This window comes from Anabrus simplex, chromosome 3 (assembly GCF_040414725.1).
Source record: "Anabrus simplex isolate iqAnaSimp1 chromosome 3, ASM4041472v1, whole genome shotgun sequence".
Classification (NCBI taxonomy): domain Eukaryota; kingdom Metazoa; phylum Arthropoda; class Insecta; order Orthoptera; family Tettigoniidae; genus Anabrus; species Anabrus simplex.
In genome coordinates, this window is record NC_090267.1 from 147,366,524 (window position 1) to 147,391,237 (window position 24,714).

Genomic DNA, 24,714 nt, shown 5'->3' on the forward strand with positions numbered 1-24,714 from the left:
TTCAATATAATAGACAAGAAAAATGTTCCACCGATCAATACTATTTATTGTGAATGAATTATTGCACTAGTACCGGTTTCGGCCTCTCTTGGCCATCATCAGCTAGCACACAAATTTACAGTCATTAGACAAAATTACAAAGGCCAAAACCGGTACTAGTGCAATAATTCATTCACAATAAATAGTATTGATCGGTGGAACATTTTTCTTGTCTATTATATTGAATCCAATCAATACGGAATATGAAACTCATAAATAATAACACGGAAGCCAACCAGGCAAAACGTAATGCATTCAAATACCAAAACCTAAAAATCAAGCTAATGAACGCAACCAAAAGCATTGCCTTCTTGAAGGAATGCCCTTCAAGCAACTTAACACCGAAATTTCTCCAGAAATACAATAACAAACATAGACGAACTGCTCAGACATGCAAAACACTAAACAAGACTAATGAAATTTGGTTAAAAGAAGAAATAAAATTCCTATATCATAAGAAACAACATATCAATAATGAACTTTATTCAACACATCTCAAAGTATACCATGAACTCCCACATAGCTATTGGAATTACTTTCAACAAATTTCTAGGTCTTTGTCTATATCGGAAAATTTATGATTGGATTCATGTATGTGTAGACCCATGGCTGAATGTCTTATGTTTGACTGCATTAATATATTCGATGTACCTGGTTTAAAGCTCCTTCCTGTCCGTCCAATGTAACTTGTTAAACAAGACTGACACTAATCTGTAAATGCCCGATTTATCAAAGTTGTCCGATTTATTCACGGTACCTAGATTGTGGAAATGTGAACGATTGTTGTTTGTTGTTTTGAATGCTATTTTTACCCAGCGTTTTTTAAATAGGTTTGTTATTTGGTAAACAGAATTGTTGTTGAAGGTAGTCCTTTTGTTTCTTTTCTTTAATATGAATAGATTTAGGTTTGTTTTGAATTTTAGATATATTTTGGTCGATGAACCTTTTCTTGTACCCATTAGAAAGAGTTATTGCCCTGATGGTTAGTTCTTTTTTAGGTTGGAATGAGATAATGGAATATTAAAAGCTCTGTGGACAAAGCTATAAAAGGCTGCCTTTTTGTGGGTGCTAGGGTGGATTGAATGTTGTTTTATAGTATTGATAGTTTGTGTAAGTTTCCTGTAAATGTCATAAGTGAGGGAGTGTTGTTCCCTTGGGACTGTTAAGTCTAGAAAATTTAGAGAACGGTTGGATTCTGTTTCCAATGTGAACTGTATATGGGGAATTAGTTTGTTCAACTCCTCAAGAATGGTTACGCTGTTTGTGTGTCTTCCATCTAAAATTGTGAAGGTGTCATTGACTAACCTGGTCCAGAAAAAATTGTGTTTTATTTTACGTAGACCACCTAGAACATACACATATCAGCTTCTGACACTGTACAACATTCAATTTCTCCCCCCCCAATTTGCTCAGTATATTCAATTTCAAGTCATGTTCTCGATTCATAACTCATATTTCACTCGCTTTATAAACAATTTCACATGCCTGACCTCGCGGTGGTCTCCAAATTTAGAAGAGAACCTAGAAGACATGCTCGTCCTTCAGTTATTTCAACTTTGCTCGCACATAACACGCACCACTTGAGACTTTCTCAATTCAGCACTAGCCTGTTGACTGGACCTGCTGCAGGAGTGGGGGAAGATAGCTGCCACTACTGCATGAGAAATCATTTCTCGCAAAAGACTCTTTCAACCTAATGGACTATAGCATAAACAATCCTGATCCATCTGTGTATTAATCAAAATATTTTAAAAACTTTACCTCATATATGGGTCATTTTAAGGAATGAAACACCCTCATGTTAACTAATTTTTACCAAGTTCGATAGCTGCAGTCGCTTAAGTGGGGCCAGTATCCAGTATTCGGGAGATAGTGGGTTCGAAACCCCCTGTCGGCAGCCCTAAAGACGGTTTTCCGTGGTTTCCCATTTTCACACCAGGCAAATGCTGGGGCTGTACCTTAGCCACGGCCGGTTCCTTCCAACTCCTAGGTCTTTCCTATACCATCGTCGCCATAAGACCTATCTGTGTCGGTGCGACGTAAAGCCACTAGCAAAAAAATTAGCTAACTTTTACTAAGCTGTAGTAGGCTAACTGCAGGGTCTCTCGCAGACAAAACTGAAAGACAGTGTGGGGAAATTATAATTTGTGTATGCTTTGGTACCAACAGATTTTTTTTTTTTTTTTTTTTTTTTGCTTTACGTCGCACCGACACAGATAGGTCTTATGGTGACAATGGGATAGGAAAGGCCTAGGAGTTGGAAGGAAGCGGCCGTGGCCTTAAGGTACAGCCCCAGCATTTGCCTGGTGTGAAAATGGGAAACCACGGAAAACCATCTTCAGGGCTGCAGACAGTGGAGCTCGAACCCACGATCTCCCGGATGCAAGCTCACAGCCCCGCGCCTGCGCGCATGGCCAACTCGCCCGGTCCAACAGAAATTGGGATGGGAACTTTTTATAGTCACTTAACAGGTAACAGACATCAGTTATTGGTAAATTTAAATATTGAGTAAGGAAAATTTTTAATAGCTAAATATCTCTATAAGAAAATTTGAATGTTGGCACAACAGAAACTGGAGCATGTTAATTGTATTTTCTTAACACCCTTTCAACTATTATCTACAAAGTTAAAGAGAAGTGTACCTTTACAGCAGTGAGTTACAGTCATTCAATACATGATCTAATTGTCTGCAAGAAAATAAACTGATCTTAATTGAAAAACCTACAACCTGTTTTCCAGTCAGTGACCGGGTCAGGGATGAAATGAATGGAGTCCCCATCTTGCAGCGAGAAATAGGAACTGTGCCGGCTGCCAAAATCTGTCGCACTCCTCTGGGGCAATGATTAATGACCAACAGATGAAACGATATTGGAGAGTGTTGCTGGAATGGAAGATGACAGGGAAAGTCGGAGTACCCGGAGAAAAACCTGTCCCGCCTCCACTATATCCAGCACAAATCTCACATGGAGTGACCGGGATTTGAACCACGGAACCCAGCGGTGAGAGGCCAACGCGCTGCCGTATGAGCCACGGAGGCTTTGTAAACTGATCTTAATTATTATATGTAAAATGTATCAAAAAATAACTTCTCTTATTTTGTATACAGCATTTTTAATATCCTTTAATTTTCTTCTAAATAAAATGTTAGAAGATTAAACTCAAAACATTTTAAGCGTTCAAGTACTCTGTTTATCAATTCTCTGACCAAAAAATGCATATAATATGCCATGTATGTGCTACTATAATAGATATTAACCAAGACAATGAAAAGTAAGGAAAGGGAAAGAATACCTATCAGAAGGTTAATGTACCAGTTTATAAAGTATAAAATTATCTTTGAGATTGCATGTTTGTAAAGGAGGAGATCTTTGTTCTGTATATTAAAATAGTGAAGGAGACTTGTTAAGCACCCTGTGGAAATCCTGACTAGTTAGGTCTCACGTCTTGCTGGCACCAGAAAGAACCCTTGTTTCTGGTGTTCTGGTTTGTGTTTGGAGAGTGTGGGAAAGTTTCCACCATCACGGAAAAAGATGCAAGGTCTGCTTTGGTCGAATTCTGCATGCGACTAGTTATTTGGTTGCCTTGTTCTGGAAGGGAGATGGGAGCTAACTGGGAAGTTTACATCCCATGATGCAAAGTTACCATAGGATTCTCCTCTTGGTTCTGAATCAAGAGTGGACGTCTTTCATTCGAGCTATCGCTGCACAGGGGAATTCGGGCTGATGGGATATGGTAAATTTTATTTTCGTTATGTCTTTAATTAAGTTGTTTCTCTTGCAGGAATTCTACAGGGCAGTCTAGCATCTTAAATTATTTAACTGAATCAAAACAGTACTTTTCAGTGCTATAATGCACTTTGTTTCAGGAGCAGGTATCTTTACTATATAACTTGTAACGTCATTGTATTTTCCTTTGTTGCCTGTTTCCTGTAGAAATAAGGTAATCTTCAATTCCAAAATAGGATTGCAATTGGATACGCTGCCACCTCATGGCATGTATCCATTATATAGTTGAAAATCTTAACTACAATGGTTGATATTAAAATGGTCCGTATTGACAAATAATATATCACATGAATACATCCCATTTAAATGTCCCTGTCAATACTAAATATGAAATTTATTACAAACCATACATGTTTCAAGAAACAGGGTTCTCTTCCTCAGAACTTAATAATAAACAATAATTAATAATCATAAGATTTGGCATATCATGTTTCAGTTATTTCAAGGAAAAACAAATGAGCTATGAAATTAAGTTAACTAAACTCTACGCTTCTTATCTTTGGAAGATAATTATACAATTATAATTATACAAGATGCAAAAAACAAACACAAAATTGAAATGAGCTACTCATAAAATAATTTGAATGCATAAAATCTGTTTGCATATTAACATGAATAAAATGTAGTCTCTATTATGGTTTTATACACTGACTGACAGAGCAAATGCAACACCAAGAAGGAGTGGTTCGAAAGGGATGAAAGTTGGGGAAAAAACATAGAGGCACGGACGAATAATTGATGTTTATTTCAAACCGATATGCAGGTTACACAATGCGCACGGCATTGACTCAGTAGGATGTAGGACCACCGCGAGCGGCGATGCACGCAGAAACACGTCGAGGTACAGAGTCAATAAGAGTGCGGATGGTGTCCTGAGGGATGGTTCTCCATTCTCTGTCAACCATTTGCCACAGTTGGTCGTCCGTACGAGGCTGGGGCAGAGTTTGCAAACGGCGTTCAATGAGATCCCACACGTGTTCGATTGGTGAGAGATCCGGAGAGTACGCTGGCCACGGAAGCATCTGTACACCTCGTAGAGCCTGTTGGGAGATGCGAGCAGTGTGTGGGCGGGCATTATCCTGCTGAAACAGAGCATTGGGCAGCCCCTGAAGGTACGGGAGTGCCACCGGCCGCAGCACATGCTGCACGTAGCGGTGGGCATTTAACGTGCCTTGAATACGCACTAGAGGTGACGTGGAATCATACGCAATAGCGCCCCAAACCATGATGCCGCGTTGTCTAGCGGTAGGGCGCTCCACATTGACCTTTCTCCACGCCGACGCCACACTCGTCTGCGGTGACTATCACTGACAGAACAGAAGCGTGACTCATCGGAGAACACGACGTTCCGCCATTCCCTCATCCAAGTCGTTCTAGCCCGGCACCATGCCAGGCGTGCACGTCTATGCTGTGGAGTCAATGGTAGTCTTCTGAGCGGACGCCGGGAGTGCAGGCCTCCTTCAACCAATCGACGGGAAATTGTTCTGGTCAATATTGGAACAGCCAGGGTGTCTTGCACATGCTGAAGAATGGCAGTTGACGTGGCGTGCGGGGCTGCCACCGCTTGGCGGCAGATGCGCCGATCCTCGCGTGCTGACGTCACTCGGGCTGCGCCTGGACCCCTCGCACGTGCCACATGTCCCTGCGCCAACCATCTTCGCCACAGGCGCTGCACCGTGGACACATCCCTATGGGTATCGGCTGCGATTTGACGAAGCGACCAACCTGCCCTTCTCAGCCCGATCACCATACCCCTCGTAAAGTCGTCTGTCTGCTGGAAATGCCTCCGTTGATGGCGGCCTGGCATTCTTAGCTATACACGTGTCCTGTGGCACACGACAACACGTTCTACAATGACTGTCGGCTGAGAAATCACGGTACGAAGTGGGCTATTCGCCAACGCCATGTCCCATTTATCGTTCGCTACGTGCGCAGCACAGCGGCGCATTTCACATCATGAGCATACCTCAGTGACGTCAGTCTACCCTGCAATTGGCATAAAGTTCTGACCACTCCTTCTTGGTGTTGCATCTGCTCTGTCAGTCAGTGTAAGTACAGACCCTATTAATGATAAGATAAAGAAAAGATAAAAGGATGTTTAGCTAAACTCTGGAGAGGAGCATTAACTGATGGCATTTACGTCTAATCTCCAAACTTCTTCCAGACCATCCCATACATTGTTTATTATATTCTTGGCATATTATGCAATAAATACCCGATTTATGATATTTATTCTCCTTGATGACAACAATGGTGTTGAATAAAATTTATTATAATTTTATTTTTTCTGCATAAGGCTTTAATACTGTCTTTTCTAAATATATTGTTCAAAACATATGAATGTTCATAATTAAACATGAGGACAGATGTGTCATTATTCAGAGTGGACTTTGGTTTAATTTTTTTATCTTCTATTCTTCGGTTTCTATTTTTTTAAATTATTCTTTTATTCTACTATTGTTTCTATTATTCTTTGAATAACCATCATTCACAGCAATTTCATATATTATTCTCACTTCTTTTTTTGAAAGCTTCCTTACTCACAGGGACTTTAAGAAGTGCCCTATTAATAAGACAAAGAAACATTGCTTGTTTATGTTGGCCTGGACGGTTCAAGTCATTTCTAATGATTGTGTCAGTATGAGTTTCTTTCCCAAAAATTTTGATGTACTCTTGTAATTTCAATGTCTAAAAAGCTAAGTGATTTATTCTGTTCTGATTCTAACGTAAATTTAATAAATTTAAATAAAACATTGTCTTCATTTATAGGTTCATTCAAATTTAAATCAACGTTTCTTTTCCATGTTAATATGTTTGCACTTATTTCTTGCTCATCTATAAATGATGAAAGTATCATCTACATATCTCAACCATGTGTCTAAAACTTTAATTTCACCTATTATTTGTTAACCCTCCGTTGGTTGCGGGGTGAGCGCGGCGCTCCCTTTACTTTTTAAAGATGTGCCGTGCGAAGCTAAGTAGTACTATACTTCTTAATCACCGAGTAGCTGACTTTTGGAATGTTTTGAGCAAGTCCAACAATGTTGCAGGGTGCGACCGTTGGCGTTACATTTTTTTCAACTTCCACATTATTCCTATCATATTAGCCTACAAGTCATGAATCAAGATTTCACGATTTGTAATTGGTTATTACAGGAGTCGGATGATGAAGAAGTTCTCTTAGCTGAAGGCAATAATGAAGATTCTGAGTACTCATATACAGAGCAACCCGCCAACAGCGATCACGACAGCGCATCAGATGTTCCTGGGGACGAAGCCGTTCCTGGTCAGCCAGTCGAGCCTGCTCCTCAATATGTTTGTCGTAACAACATTACTCTGTGGAATATTCACACCCCTCGCCCCAACAAATGTAGGAAGAAAAACATCGTGATTCATCCATCAAGTGTCACACGTGTTGCACAGAATGCGAAGACAGTACGTGAATCGTGGGCTCTACTTCCCAGACAGTGTGTTGGAGAAAATTGTGTTTCATACGAATGTTCGCTTACGCATTACGAGAGCTAATTATTCTCGGGAGAGGGATGCTGTGGATACCAACATTGATGAAATCATGGCTCTTATAGGATTACTTTACTTATCCGGTGTAATGAAGTCCTCTCATCGAAATGTTGAAGATTTGTGGGCGACGGATGGGACAGCTCCAGAAATATTTTGTCTAGTGATGTCATATGGAAATTCTAAGTTCCCATGAAGGAAATTAGATTCTTTTCCACCAATAGAGCATATCAAAAATCAGATCAAAAATTTGGAATTGCTAGGCGGGCATTAATTCCATTGTGGAGTTTTATCTCCCGTATGCAGTTAGCAGACTGTGCTTCATAAATAAGCTTCTGATAAGTTCACCTGCATACACCCCAGCGTCAGTGGGTAGGGTCTGACACATCCCACTCTGAAGAGTCTAGTGTCAGACCTGAGACGAAACGCTGGTTTATAGAGCAAACGCCGGAAAAGCCATACATCTAATTTTTTATCTGATTAGTGATGTCATACCGGAGATTTTACTTTTAAGATGTCTCCGATTTGATGATGCTCAGACGAGAAATGAAAGGAAATCCGTTGATAAATTGGCAGCGATACGAGAAATATTTGAGGGCTTTGTACAGCGCTGTAAAGTTTGCTATTCCGTAGGAGAGTACATCACCATGGTGTTTGCATAATCATGTGTATTCTGTTTCAATGAATATTGTACTTAACCTGTCAACAAAAAACTAAAGAATAAACAAGTATCAAAATTAAAACAATAACACCAAAAATAATAACAATAAAGGCCTCAAAAATCATATTACATTAATGGTGAGCGCTCCGCTCACCCGCGACCAGCGGTGTTAAGAAATGAGGCGCGACCAACGGAGGGTTAACTTCTAAATTGTCCTTGTAGATATTCACCAATATTCCTGAAGCTGAAGATCCCGATGACAAGCTATTTGTCTTGTTTATAAATTTTACTATTAAATGTAAAACAACTGTTAAGTTTAAAAGTCAGAATATTTATGAACTCTTCAATTTCTACTTTACATAAACCACTGTGCTTTAGTAAATTATTTCTAAATATCTATCGTAAAATGAATGGGTATGTTGGAGTATCTCTTTTATATCCAAACAGTGAATAGTAGGGTTCTTTTACAACTTGCTTTACATCGCTCCAACACTGATAGGTCGTAAGGGATAGGAAAGGCCTAGGAGTGGGAAGGAATTGGCCGTGGCCTTAAGGTACAGCCCTAGAATTGCCTGGTATCAAAATGGGAATATGGGAAATTGTGTTACTTTCTTTTAACTCCATGTTCTTAGTGATATTACAAAAATCACAACTGCTGTTCTATTCAAACCAGAAAACCTACCTGGCAGACTGGTTCGTCAAAATGCAGGCACTTTTCCATTTTACGAAAACGGTAACAACCAAATATTTAATTCAAGGTAAGGTTGTACAGTATTTGCAACACATCTAAGAATTTACCATATCCATAACAGTAGCAACTGACTGTCTTCTGTCCATGCATCAAAGCCTGTCAAACGTAAAATTACATCACTCCCACAAGAGGGCAGAATGTGACATACCTCCCACCTTGATTTTTTGTTACACAATAAAATCAAAATTATCACCTTAAAAAATCAACACTTTTACAAATGAGTTACTGGTACTCTTCACAGTACTAACATTAGATTACAGTGGAACCTCGATTCTCCATTTTCGGAGGGACCACGAAAAAAATGTACAACACGGGAAAACGGAAAATCCGGGAACGATGAACCATTAACAATTTGGCTAAACATCACAAAAATGAAATATGTATACTTATATTCTTACAAACGCCCCTAAACCAAACCAAACTACAGCCCCAATCGGCTTTCTGCCTACCAAGCAACCGCCCTCGGTCCGAAGGCCTGCAGATTACAAGGTGACGCATGGTCAGTGTGACGAATTCTCTCAGCCATTATTCCTGGCTCTCTAGACCGGGGTCGCCATATCACCATTAAATAGCTCATCAATTAAAGGTACCGTAATCATAGAATGACAACCTGGAACCAACACAATAATGCCCGAAAGTGATGCTCAGATCATCCTTTATGCAAGTTCACCGGCGATCACTTTTCCGGTAGGCTACAGTACTTCTTCAAATTATCGCAATGATGGGACGTCAACACCAAGATCCTTAAGTATGCTGTAACCGTCCTTTCGTAAGACACAGTTTCTTGAAAAATGCGTGATCGAGGATTTAGCGTTGATGGGACTGAAATTTCTGGAGGGTGGATCCGGGAAACCGTTTCTTCGAGGAACAGATAATGTGGGATTTTCACAACGCGATTTAATTAGGATGCTCGCAGGACCACGTAATTTGAATGAATAATATGGGAAAACTTAGTTTCCAGGAATGTATAATCGAGGTTCTACTGTATTCCCTAAACCAAAATGATACTTTCACTGAATGCCCACTCCTAGTCTTCAAGACTAAAGGCTCCGCAGCTGGAACATCAGTTCTCAGGTTGACATTATCTCCTTCCAGATATGGTATATCCTCTGGTGAAGACACCTCCAAGGAAAAAAAATTTGTTGAATAAGTCTGATATCTCTTCCTGCAACTCAACTTTCACCACTTTCATGTGGCCATATTGTCCTGGGATTATCTACCACTCTAGCAACAGGCCATTCCAGACTTCTTTTATCATCAGAACCAACCAGGACTATCACCAACCATCAGAGGTTCCTTATGTACTTTTCCAGTCTGTTGCGGCACCAAAACACTCAGATACTCCTCCTGAAACCTTCTCCTTAGCTGCTCCCGCAGATGCTGGATGTACTTTGCTTTCTTCCTTATATCTATAGCATCCAAGTGGTCAAGGTCTGCTACTCTAACTGAAAAACTGTCTTGCAGGAACATTGCAGGGGTCAGTAGTGCCAAGTCATCTGGGTCTTCGGACAGGTACGTTAAGGGAGTCATGTTAGCCACACTCTCCACATCGCACAAGACTGTAGACATCTCTTCATTGTTCAAAGAAGCCCTTTCAAGTGTCCTCCTTAACAGTTTCTTTATCATCTGCACCACCCTCTCCCACCATCCACCCCACCATGCAGCAGTGGGTGGGATGAATTTCCACTGGATTCTCTGAATGACTGCAATCTCCTTTAGCACGCTCCAGTCTAATGAAGTCATCAAACTATTTGCTCTGGTGAAATTTGAGCCACTGTCACGATAAATCACACAAGGCCTTCCTCTTCTTGTGATAAACCTTCTCAAACCCTGGACGAATGAATCTGTAGAGAGACTCTGAACCAGCTCCAAATGTAAAGCATGATAGAGTGCACAGGTGAACAGCACGATCAATGCCTTTTCACCACTCTTCAGGTCCACTCCAGTTGCTTCAAAAACCAAAGCATCATTGACCCTGTCCTTTGGCAGCAGTGCAGGCTCAGCTATTGTCTTGTTCGACTCAAATCTTCCGCAGGTAACATTTGGATATCACTCCACGAACTGTCTTCCTGCATCTCAAAATCCAATATTTTTCTCTTAGCCCTCCCAACGACATCTGAACTCCCAATGTGCGAATGTTTCACATGGTACTCTTCTATCAGAAGTTCTGTGATTCTGTGTTTGGAAAGCAATAAAATAGGGTATCTGAAGTTTTCATTGTCTTCCCTTCGAGTAATTTTCGTTTTCAGCCTTAGAACCCCATCCCGATCAATGAAAGTGCAAAGTGATTTCATGCTGTCATCTTCTCCCTTCCCTAGTGGTTCTGTCTGGACGAGCTTCAGAAGTCTTCTTTCAGCCTCTATTTCATCAACCGTGAGGCTATCGCTATTGTACCTTACCTGCCTCGGTATTCTAGCAACGAAGCGTAGTCTAGTATCCAGGCAACAAATCTGACAATCTGAGTAAATTTGCAAAAACCGTCATAGATACCACGTAAGTCTCGGTGTGAAGTAGTAATCAAGAATAGAGACTGCCTTTTCTTCTCTTGCTGAATTTCATCTTCGTCTGCATTAACACATGATAGGGGCCAGTCCTTTTCTTCCAGCTTTAACCAATCTGGCCCCTCCCACCATTAATCAGAGATCGTGCAGAAGATCCTCAGGACGGAAGGTCAGCAGGATTCAGATCACCGGCTATACTGTATATCTCCAGTCTCATCTTGTCAGTGTTTTAATCACTTTCACGCGATTGCTGACAAATGGACCCCATGTATCATTTGTCTTAATCCAGTGCAGTGCTGTAGAAGAGTCCGTCCAGAAATACTCTGGGATGTCTTTACCTAAAGTCTTCCTCACACAGACTGCCAAATGGCTCCCCCTATACAAGCCAGAAGCTCTAATCTGGGCATTACTGAAGTCCTCAGAGGCATAACTCTTGACTTTGCCATGACAAGCTGCACCAGAACAGATCCTTCCAGTCCACTACTCAGGAAAATAACTGTGGCATAGGCATTTTTACAGGCAAGGTATGGCGGCTCCAAGTTTCTTGAGTTTCAAAAGCACTTGTGCGTCTTGGTACCCTTAACTCAGAAAGCTGCAGAATTTCTTGCTCCCACCTTTTGAATTTCTTCTGCAACTCTTCAGGCAATAGATCATCCCAGCCCATTTTGAGGTTCCAACCACTCTGTATAAGAAGTTTCAGAATCGAAGTAAACAGATAAGAAAATCTAACAGGATCAAAAAAACCTTTGGGCCATAGGCAGGATCTTTCTTCTGGTGATGGTTCCAGCTTCAGTTATCATTCGAACATCACAATAGTTCATCCTTCTCTTTATGCCACAGCAGGCCAAGAACGGGATTAACGTTTTTCAGTCCTATAGTCCTTTCTAAGCAGTTACTTTCCCAGCCTCTAAGTTCGAACTTTGCTTCTGCAAGAAGTCTTGTGGATTCATCAATGAACTGGGTCAATTTCCTCTTCAGTGTCAATGGATGTAACACAGTTGTCAACATAGAAAGACCTCCTTAGCACTTGAGATATATTCCTAAATTCGGACTGACTTTTCTCCAGAAGAAGGTCGAGCACAGCACTCAACAAAAAGGGGCTACAATTAAGTCCAAAAGCTACTCTTCTATGCCTAAAAACCTTGAATTTTCCTTGGGAAAAACCCTCGCACCACAAAAACCTGAGAAAGTCTATCGGGTGGAGCAACAGAAATTTGAAGATAGGCCTTCCTGATGTCAGAAACTACGCCTATCCCACCATAGCAAAATCTTGTCAGAATCGGTGGAATTTGCTCCAGCAAATTGGAACCCTTTCTTAGCACTCATTCAAAGATGGAAATCCCTTACTCTTGCTGGAGGCATCGAATGCTGGCCTGACAGATGTAGTGGAATTATTTTTAAACACTCACCGGTGTGGTAAGTAGTGGTATTTCTTCGAGTGGTATTTCTTCTATCACTTCTTGTTGCCATTCTTTAAGTACCTTGTCACAATCACCATACTTTCCTTTACAGATCATTCACTGAAGTAGATCTGCACCTCTCCTCAGCAACTTCTAGGTTTTCTTGCAGAGCCTCGAACTTCTCATTCCAAGGTAAGCTGACGTTTTATAGCATCCCTTACTGTTAATAGAAACTGTATTCTTAAAATAGTCAAGTGTGGCAAAATCTATTTCTTCTTGAGATTTCTTTTCCACAGGATCTTTGATTCCAAGAGGGTCTAATTTCCACACTTCAGTCACACTAGAATTCAATGTCAGTAGGGATGTTACAAACATGTTAGCGCTACATGAGGAATGACGAAACTTCCCATAACAACCCATCCCAAATGGGTTTCTACAGCTACTGGTCCACAGTTCAAAGTTTTAATTCTCCCGATCAGTAACAGCCCATACACGTCACTGCCCAGAAGTAGTTCAATTTCAGGTCTAATGGGGCCACAATAAGAAACAAAAATGTGGTTTTGTTTCAGTTCCTTCGTTAAGGGACCCCTCTGAAGCCTAGGAATTTCACCACAAATCACACGCTGACTGTGCACAGGGATCTCACAACAATACTTTCCATCCACACTGCAGATCTTCAACTGGTAGGTCGAATGCAACTGCCTGTCACATCCAAACAAAGCATAAGTAAAGGTCTCCATACCTGAGGATTGAAGTCCAACAGATACAGCAGTCCTTTCCAATAAATAAGATCGCTGCTATCCACTGTTGATCAAAACCCTGACGATGCGTTCTTGTCTTTGGATAGGATCTTCACCATTAGGGTTTGAAGGAGAACTTCTTGACCATAGCTTTGATTGCTCAACACTGCACTGTGTTTTCCCATACTTGGCTCCTCTTTCTTCTACTCCTTCAATGGCAAATTCGGACACATAGGAACACGGTGTCTCTTCCCACATACCTGACCCTGCACAGTCGCTTTACAAGCCTTAGCCGTACGACCTTTTTTCAGACGTTGGTAGCAGCACCGCGTTTTCATCAATATACTTTTCTTCTCAGACAGTCATATTCTGTGCCTTGAAACAATCTTTCATACCATGGTTTCTTTTACAGAAAAGACAACTGCTTCCATTTGATGTACCTCTTGTTTCTCCAGCAAACAGATTACTAGCAGTAGGTATAGATTCAGGATGAAGTGACTTTCTCTTCTGCTTTCCCGGTTTCTGAGAGGATGTATGGAATCCTCCTTGGGCAAGAGAAATTCTCTTATCACCCTCCACTTCATTCTTCAGAAAAAGTAATAGCTGTGACAATTCCCCACAATATTCTCTGCTGTTTCACTGTTAGGCAAAAAAGTGCCAGTTCTTAACCACACTCTTAGCAGGTCTTTTGGGAATGATGATTCAACTAGGGGGAATAAAAAGGCTGCGAATTTATCACTGGCCATTCCCAACGATTCCAGTGACCTAAGATACGACTAATCGATCAAAGAGTTGCAAAGGAGTGAATTTCTGAGACAATGTGGAATTCTGAATAATTAACCCTTCACAGTTCACAAACTCCACCAATAATTCTTCTCTTCCGAACCTACCCTGTTCACACTGAATTGCTTTCTCATAGTTATCAGCTGTAGGCAGAAAGATATTTAAGACATCCTACTGCCCTCTGCAGTAGTTTGAATTAGGTACTGGAATTTATTTTTCCCTTTCTATGTCCAGATCATCATACACTGACTGACAGAGCAAATGCAACACCAAGAAGGAGTGGTTTGAAAGGGATGAAAGTTGGAGAAAAAACAGAGACGGCACGGACGAATAATTGATGTTTATTTCAAACCGATATGCAGGTTACACAATGCGCACGGCATCGACTCAGTAGGATGTAGGACCACCGCGAGCGGCGATGCACGCAGAAACACGTCGAGGTACAGAGTCAATAAGAGTGCGGATGGTGTCCTGAGGGATGGTTCTCCATTCTCTGTCAACCATTTGCCACAGTTGGTCGTCCGTACGAGGCTGGGGCAGAGTTTGCAAACGGCGTCCAATGAGAGCCCACACGTGTTCGATTGGTGAGAGATCCGGAGAGTACGCTGGCCACGGAAGCATCTGTACACCTCGTAGAGCCTGTTGGGAGATGCGAGCAGTGTGTGGGCGGGCATTATCCTGCTGAAACAGAGCATTGGGCAGCCCCTGAAGGTACGGGAGTGCCACCGGCCGCAGCACATGCTGCACGTAGCGGTGGGCATTTAACGTGCCTTGAATACGCACTAGAGGTGACGTGGAATCATACGCAATAGCGCCCCAAACCATGATGCCGCGTTGTCTAGCGGTAGGGTGCTCCACATTGACCTTTCTCCACGCCGACGCCACACTCGTCTGCGGTGACTATCACTGACAGAACAGAAGCGTGACTCATCGGAGAACACGACGTTCCGCCATTCCCTCATCCAAGTCGCTCTAGCCTGGCACCATGCCAGGCGTGCACGTCTATGCTGTGGAGTCAATGGTAGTCTTCTGAGCGGACGCCGGGAGTGCAGGCCTCCTTCAACCAATCGACGGGAAATTGTTCTGGTCGATATTGGAACAGCCAGGGTGTCTTGCACATGCTGAAGAATGGCGGTTGACGTGGCGTGCGGGGCTGCCACCGCTTGGCGGCGGATGCGCTGATCCTCGCGTGCTGACGTCACTCGGGCTGCGCCTGGACCCCTCGCACGTGCCACATGTCCCTGCGCCAACCATCTTCGCCACAGGCGCTGCACCGTGGACACATCCCTATGGGTATCGGCTGCGATTTGACGAAGCGACCAACCTGCCCTTCTCAGCTCGATCACCATACCCCTCGTAAAGTCGTCTGTCTGCTGGAAATGCCTCCGTTGACGGCGGCCTGGCATTCTTAGCTATACACGTGTCCTGTGGCACACGACAACACGTTCTACAATGACTGTCGGCTGAGAAATCACGGTACGAAGTGGGCCATTCGCCAACGCCGTGTCCCATTTATCGTTCGCTACGTGCGCAGCACAGCGGCGCATTTCACATCATGAGCATACCTCAGTGACGTCAGTCTACCCTGCAATTGGCATAAAGTTCTGACCACTCCTTCTTGGTGTTGCATTTGCTCTGTCAGTCAGTGTATATCCTATGGGACTGGCTCCAGAAACCTAACCAGTCTTACGAGGTTTTTCTTACCGGAACTGGAATTGTCACTCAACACATGGACACATTCACTTGTGACAGTTGTTACATTCACTGCATAAAAGTTCTTGACTCTCTGACGTGCTTTGTCTAATTTATTGAGGTATTTTTGCACTTTGTTTTCACTTTCATCATCCGTGTCATTATTCTTGAGAAGCATATATAAAACTATCATCAGCTTCTTTCAGTTCAACACCAGTCTTTCTGACTTAGTTAAATATAATCTTACCTTGTAGAATTGTGTTTCCGTCATCAATGAGTCAAAAGTCTTCGTAAATGCTGTACGTGTGGGTATTCTCAATTTTACGAGTCTCTTCATCTTGACCTACTTACAGCTTTGCTCACGTCTAATCGAATCTGTCCTGTCACGGTCGCCACTAATGTTCTATTCAAACGAGGAAACCTACCTGGCAGACTGGTCCGTCCAAACACAGACCCTTTTTTTCTTTTCTATTTCATGAAAACAGTAACAGCCAAATATTTAATTCAAGGTAACGTTGTATTTGCAACACATCTAAGAACATAACATATCCATAACAGTAACAACTGACTTCTGTCCGTGTATTAAAGCCTGTCAAACAAAGTTACATCACTTCCATAAGAGGGCAGAACATGACAACTGTAGTTGACTATTGCTGGTGAAGAAAATTTGTAATGTCTCTGTAGAAATACTTGTATAAATTTAGCAACTCCATATGTGGGGCTATTCTTGAAGTTTACTATTGGCCTTATGGGTATGTTGTCTTTATGCATTTCATTTATCTTATTAATATAATAAGAAAAAGGGAATGGCAGCTAGACCACATTTGTATGGATAATTTTTTCCAGAAGGAAATTTATAGGAAGCCACACAAACAATAAAACTGATAGATGACCTTGAACTGATCCCAGTTCTCAGAAAACAAGCTGAAAATTTAGCTCCATTGAACCCTTGTAAAAAAAACATGCCTGGTGGATGACAGAATGTGATGAAATTCATAAAGAGAGACATCAGGCATGGTTCAATTTCCAAGCCCATAAATCAGAAGAAAATTCTATCAACATAAAAAATATCAGGAAGAATTTCTTGCAAAATATTAGAAAAATTAAGAGAGAATTTCATACGGATATAACAAACTCCATTGAAGTTAATTATCATAACACTAATTCCAGAGGCTATTATAAAATTTCTGAAGACAACTACAGAAATATGCTCCTCCTACATTAATGTTGAAAGATGAAAATGGAAACATGGCACATAGCAGTAGTGAAAATGCTGAGATTATGGCAAAAGCATTCAGTAAACTTTTGAACTGTGAAGAACCTAAGAAACTATTACAAATTAATACAAATACTCCAATAAAAACCAAATTTAATAACACAGACCCTCGAACATTTCAAGATTTAGAAAAAGCACTAAAAGAACTTAAAAATAAGGCATGCAGAAAAGACCAGGTTTTTGTATAGAGATGTGGAAATATTCAAGTAAAATACGGTTCGGATTTCCTTACACATGGCTTTAACAAAAATTCGGACCACTGAACAGTATCCAGAACATTGGATAACAGCCTTAATACACCCGTTCATAAAAGAAAAGAGATAAGATTAATCCGGATAATTATAGAGGATTGTCTATCTTGGACTGCACAGACAAGATTTTTTCCAAGATCTAATATGGAAGGATCAAAGATCAACTAGAAGAAGTTAGAATACCAAGGAGGCTTTAGACCCTGGATAAGTTGTGCTGAACAGATCACTAAAATTAATAATGGCATACTACATAAAATAAAACAAGCCTATGGTAATAACATTATTGTTGACTTTAAGAAGGCATATGATTGTATACATAGACCTTCAATGTTGTTTTTTTTTTTTTTGTTAGTGGCTTTACGTCGCACCGACACAGATAGGTCTTACAGCGACAATGGGAGAGGGAAGGCCTAGGAGTTGGAAGGAAGCGACCGTGACCTTAAATAAGGTGCAGCCCCAGCATTTGCCTCGTGTGAAAATGGGAAACCAAGGAAAACCATCTTCAGGGCTGCCGACAGTGGAATTCGAACCCACTATCCCCCGGATGCAGGCTCACAGCCGCGTGCCCCTAACCGCACAGCCAACTCGCCCGGCCCTTCAATGTTAAAAAATGTTACGGAATTTTGTACTCAATCCTAAATTAAACTGATAGAACTTACTTTAACTAATACCATATCAAAAGTAATGTTTAGAGTAGAGGTTTCTTGACCATTTGTGATTTAAACAGGTTTAAGACAAGGAGACTATCTATCATCATTACTATTTAATTGTGTATTAGAATTTATAATAAGGGAATGGTACAAGGTCAACCCAAAAGAACATAAAAGTTGGAAGTTCCAAACAAAATTGAAGTTTAAACTGTTTAGGATTTGCTGATAACCTTGCTCTATTGTCCAACAATATTCAGGAAACTGTACACCAAATTAAATCTATTCAGGAAATAGAACAAAAAATAGGTCTTACAATATCCTTTGAAAAATCTAAGATCATGTTTACACAGTCCGACTCATTGGCTGAATGGTCAGCGAACTGGCCTTCGGTTCAGAGGGTCCCGGGTTCGATTCCCGACCAGGTTGGGGATTTTAACCTTCATTGGTTACTTCCAATGACCAGGGGGGCTGGGTGTTTGTGGTGTCCCCAACATCCCTGCAACTCACACACCACATGTAACACTATCCTCCACCACAATGACATGAAGTTACCTACACATGGCAGATGCCGTCCACCCACATCGGAGGGTCTGCCATACAAGGGCTGCACTTGGCTAGAAATAGCCACACGAATTTTTTTTTTTTTTTTTTTTTTTTACATCGTTATGCCCTTCTCAGGAGCACGGATGAACTTGCTTACCTGATGTGTTGGCCTTCTTTTCCTCCCAAAATCTCTTCATCCTCTCGCTGAGCTTTTTCCTTCGTTCTTCTGTCCAAGTTATAGTAGCTCTGGTGTTGGGTTTGTCTTCAAAGTGGTGATTGTCGATTTTGGTTCTGAATTTCCACCTGTCCTGTACAATGTCTTCTGAGATGTTGATTTCCTGGAGATCTGTTTCAATTTCACGAAGCCAGCTGTTCTTGGTTTTTAATGAAAGGGCCAGGTTGAGAATTCTCTTAGTTAGCATGTTAGTGTTCATTCTGATAATGTGTCCATAAAATTTCAATCGTCTTTTCCGAAAAGTGTGAAATTTTTTTTCAGAATGACAATATATCTCCTATACAAACTGGACCAAAAATTTTTCGTTAAATTTTCCTTTCTTGTTTTTCAATGTCTTTGGTTAAAGATCTGCCATCAATGATTAAAGTTTCTGAGGCATATAACGCTTCAGGTTTGATCACTGTATTATAGTGTCTAAGTTTTGCATTTCGAGATATTTTTTATTATACCTCTTCCAAGTGATCCTGTATGCTTTCCGTAATTTGGAAATTCTTTATTTGCTTCGCGGTTTAAACCAGAAGGCTGAATAATTTGTCCCAAATATTTAAATTGATTCACTCGAATAATTTTGCCGAATTTAGTTATCATAGGTTGTCCATCTAAGTATCGTGAGGTTCCTTCCATGTACTGAGTTTTCTCATACGAAATTTGAAGTCCGGTTTTGATGGCAATTTCATGTAGTTTTTCAATGGAATGAATTTCTTCATGCCTATTATTGGAAAGGATTGCTATGTCATCAGCAAAGGCCAGACACTGCACGTGAATTCTGTCTTTACGTAGTCTTCCAAGGGTTATTCCTTTGGTTTCCTTTTCCCAGGTCCTGATTACTTTCTGAAGTACCAAGTTTAACAGTAACGGTGATAAACCATCCCCTTGACGGATGTGTTAACAGGAAAAGGCTCATATTTTGCCTACGAATTTAACTTTTGAAGTAGTGCAGTTAATGTTTGTTTGATTAATTCTCTTGTTTTTACATCCACTTGAAATTCTTCTAGAGTATTGAAAAGTGTTTGACAGTCTATAGTCATATGCTTTTCTGAAATCTACAAAAGTAATGACTGTCTGGTTTTGCGCATTTGGAGGATAGTTTTGAGATTAAGGATTTGTTCTGTACAAGATCTTCCTTTTCGGAAACCTGCCTGGTATTCACCAATTAGATGGTCTGTTTGTTGCTGAAGTCTAGTGAGCAGTGCTTTGGAAAAAATTTTGTAAGCTAATTCCTCTATAATTATTGATGTTCGTTTTATCCCCTTTCTTGTGTAGTGAATCTTCTGAGATTTCTTCAGTGATCCAGATGTTCTCAAGAATCGAATGGATTTTCTGGGCTACGCTGTCACCTATCTTCAGCATTTCGGCAATTATACCATCTTCCCCCGGGGCTTTGTTATTTTTGAGTGCATGGATTATTTCTTTGACTTCTTCCAGTGTTGGGAGTTCTGAATCTTGATTAGACAAGGGTTTTTCAAAGGTGAGTTGTTCTTTAGGGGATTCACAGTTTAAAAGATCCTGGAAATAAACTGCTAGAAGTTTGCAGTTCTCTTGGTTATTCGTTTCCAATGTCCCATCTGAGCGTTTGAAGCAAAGACCAGGTGCCTGATAATATGATAATTCTTCTCTGAAAGTTTTGTAGAAGTTTCGTGTATTTTTTTTTTTATTATTATTATTTTTTTTTTTAATCTTGTTCAATTTCTGCCAATTTGTAGTGTTTGTATTTGCATTTTTCAGACCTGATAATTTTTTATGTTTGTTTCTGTATTTTGGTGAATTCCTGCCAGGTTTGTTCAGTTTTATGAGAATTCCTATTCTGCCAGGCATTACTTCTAAAGTTTATGGCCTTGTCGCAGGTTTCATTCCACCACCTATGTTTGCGTTTGCTGGGTGGTGTGCCAACATTTCGAGAAGCCTTCAAAAGTATGTCTGAGTTCTAACCAGTTCGAAGGATTGTGAGTAGGAATACTTTCAAGGAAAGAACTAGTGTTCTGTTTAAGAAATTCTGGATCGACACACAGGTTTTTTGTTATTCTGGGTTTGGACCTGTTTGGTTGAAATTTGATCTTGATTAAGGATAGATGGTGGTCAGAGTCAATGATCCCTTTTTTAACTTTAACATTCATAATTTCTTTTTGATTTTTCTTAGAAATAGCCACATTATCTAGTTGAAATTCTCCGAAGTGAAAATTTGGGGACATTAATTTGAGATCAAAATTTTTTGCAAAAATCAATCTTTCTCCATTTTTATTAGTTCTATTGTGTGCTGTAGTCCTACAATGGTCCTGAATTTCTTTTCTCTACCAATTTGGGGATTGAAATCTCCTAAGAGAATTTTTATGTGATGATTTGGAATTGTGGCTGTAGTTTCTTCTAGCAGTTCCCAGAAATCTTCCACCATTTGTGGATCTTTTTGACTGTAGTTATTGGTGGGTGCATGCGCATTAAGTAATGTATAAGCTTTGTTTCCTGATTTAATGGATAGTGTTGAAATTCTTTCAGAAGGCGAAGAAAAGTTAAGTACTGAGTTTACAATGTTTCTTCTTACAGCGAATCCTGTACCAAATTGTAATGGTCTCTTATGAAGGGAGATTGCTGGCTTGCCTTTGTAAATTCTATAATTTCCTGAGTCAAAATGATTTTCATCCGTGTATCTGGTTTCCTGGAGTGCTAAAATTTGGATGTTTATCTAACATGTCTGTTAATTGTTTTAACTTCCCAGTTTTCCGAAGTGTGTTGATGTTTAGACTACCAAAGAAAGTTTTGCATTTTGGGCGAAGAGATTTGGGAAGCTCCGATACATTCCCGCATGATGTTCTCTGTCCCCCAGAATATGATGACCGAGAAAAACTAGTATGTCTATTACGGCCTGGGGTACTTATATTGTAGGCTGATTCCATCATGCTATCAAGTTAAAAGTATTGGGGACATCGATCTATGTCGGTGTCATGGTTACAACTGAAGTAGTGAGCTTCAGAGGTTGCTGAAGATGTTGGCGAGCTGTGCCTGCTTTTGGTCCGCGAGAGGTATTTTATTTCCCTCAAACCCTCTGGACAAGTCCGGCGAGCCTCCTGATCCGCCACCTGGGACGCGCCCGATAGGGGAACAGGCTGAAACCCCCACGGGATTATTATTATTTTTACACATCCCACACTGGTAAATAAAATAGCAATTGATGGGCAAGATATAAAATCGGCATCATAATATGGAAGAGAACCCGTTGAAAATACGCCAGCAATATCTATTCCATGCGTCTCTACAAGACAACGATTTCCCAAGACACGAAGTTAGCATAGGATTCTCATCTTGCTTCTCAGAGCAGACGGCATTCCTTCGAGTTCTTGCTCCACAGGAGAGTCCAGGCTAATGAGATAAGGTAAACTTTATTTTCATTATTTATTAAGATGTTCCTCTTGCAGGAATTCTATAGGACAGCCTTGTGTATTTTTACATGCGTGTGGAAAATTTCCCACACTTTTCAAACACAAACCAGAACACCAGAAACAAGGGTTCTTTCTGATGCCAGAGAGACGTGAGAATTAAAGAGCCAGGTCTTGCACGGGGTGCTCAACCAGTCTCCTTCTCCATTTTACTGCACAGAACAAAGATCCCCTTTACACACACGTGACCCTAAAGTTAATTTTATATGCACTTTATAAACTGGTACAGCTAGAAAGGAACAAACTCACATGGTCTTAAATATCAAAGTGTGATAAAATATAATATGTACAAATTATTGTACAGTAGATTCTCATTATCTGTAGATAGATTAACTGCAGTGGTCTACAAAATAAAAAAATTAAATTTACAAGTTTTTATAAGTTGCTTTACGTCACACCGACACAGATAGGTCTTATGGCGACGATGGGATACAAAAGGGCTAGGAGTGGGAAGAAAGCGGCCATGGCCTTAAGGCACACCCCCAGCATTTGCCTGGTGTGAAAATGGGAAACCACAGAAAATCATCCTCAGGGCTGCCAACAGTGAGGTTTTTCCTTTTTGCTAATGGCTTTACGTCGCACCAACACAGGTCTTTTTTTTTGCTAGTTTCTTTACGTCACACCGACACTGATAGGTCTTATGGCGACGATGGGACAGGAAAGGCCTAGGAATGAGAAGGAAGCGGCCGTAGCCTTATTTAAGCTACAGCCCCAGAATTTGCCTGGTGTGAAAATGGGAAACCACGGAAAACCATCTTCAGGGCTGCCGACAGTGAGGTTTGAACCCATTATCTCCCAGATGCAAGCTCACAGCTGCGCGCTCTGAACCGCACGGCCAACTCGCTCGGTACAGACAGGTCTTATGGCGACTATGGAATAGGAAAGGGCTAGGAGTGGGAAGGAAGCGGCCGTGGTCTCAATTAAGGTACAGCCCCAGCATTTTTCTGGTGTGAAAATGGGAGACCACGGAAAACCATCTTCAGGGCTGCCGACAGTGGGATTCAAACCCACTATCTCCCGAATGCAAGCTCACAGCTGCACGCGCCTATCTGCACAGCCAACTTGCTCAATTAAATAAAGACAAGTTCCAACTATTAAAACTTATTGCATTTGACTGCACATCACAACACTGACCCACAGTCTCTTACCTCTCGAACAGCTGGCGTACAGAGCAATGGCCTTCACCATGTTCCTAGTTCAGTACTGTTTAATAAGCGAATGTCAACAGCACACAAACATTTCGTTAGTTTCTGTTAATGCCGAGCAATATAAAAAAATGTAAACATTTAGTGTTAATGATACAGCAGAAGCTGGAAACTGTGTGTAAACATGAAGGCTTTTCTATTCACAACCTGTCTGGTTTACAGCATGGATGAAAAACCAGATCATAATATCTGTAAAAACAAAGACAAAATAATAAATTTTGTAAGCTGCTCTTACTCATCCAGGGGTTTGTCCAAATAGGAAACAGTGAAAATGTCTACTTACACAAAACTGGATAAAGCCATGTTGCAATGGTTTCAACAGAAACGAGCAGATATATCTGGCATAATGCATGCCAAACAGCCCCAATTTTTTTTACGGTCTTGGGAATTAAAGGCAAATTTAATGCATCATCCACTTGGTCAACGAGGTATAGGCAACCATTAGATACTGTGTACTGAAGTCATTAGCTCCATTTAACTCCACAATATTTTAACACAGCAAACTTCATTGTTAGTATCTATTTTACCTCATTTGTGGATTATCCACCATTCTCGAACATCCACTATTTGTCCACCTGCAATTACCATGGATAATCGAGAGTCTACTGTATATAGTCTTATTATTATGTGAAGAAGATTTGAAAGTCAAACATACCCTTTCAGCTTACATGCTTGAGTTTTCCACATTAAAGGGTACTCCTTGTCATTCCTAATGCTGATTTTATTACCAACAAGCCATTCAAGAAGTCCACAAGTGTCTCCTCCAGAACAGCCCATATTTCCATTCCCAGCACAGTCAATTATCTAAAAGTAAAAAATTAAAATCATAATACAATAAGAACTTTAAAACATTTATGAGATACTTACACGAACTTTGCCTAGGTCAGATTGAACCAGGAGTATTGATATCAAAAGCACTCCCAATAAGAGTCTTTTGTTCACTTGTTAACTCATTTTTTTCCTCCCCCTTTCATTTTAGGCACAAACTGAGGAAAATATCTGCAACTTACTATTACAGTTTTATCTGTGATATGTTATGTAACTTCAGACAAATGCGTGTATTATTTATCATATGTTTAATTTCATACCGATTATTTGATTGACAACCAAGATATACGTTAGCACCTGCAGCAGTGGGAGGAAAGTCACTTCCATCAGAGTTTATAACAAAACTTTTCTGAACTGTGTGTTAACAGGTTCTAGATTTGTTTAAGAAATATATTATTTTCAGATGCTGCTATTCTCACAAGAAACATTA

General features: G+C 40.7%; 1 protein-coding gene across 2 annotated transcripts in view; it reads right to left on the minus strand.

The window, feature by feature from the left end:
• LOC136867125 (cathepsin O) overlaps positions 1-24,714 on the minus strand; it is a 117,001-nt gene that overhangs the window by 29,056 nt on the left and 63,231 nt on the right. For both annotated transcript variants that reach the window (XM_067144229.2, XM_067144228.2), the window contains exon 4: positions 24,112-24,260. In XM_067144229.2, the coding sequence (XP_067000330.2) occupies positions 24,112-24,260 (149 nt within the window). The remainder of the gene's footprint in view (positions 1-24,111; positions 24,261-24,714) is intronic.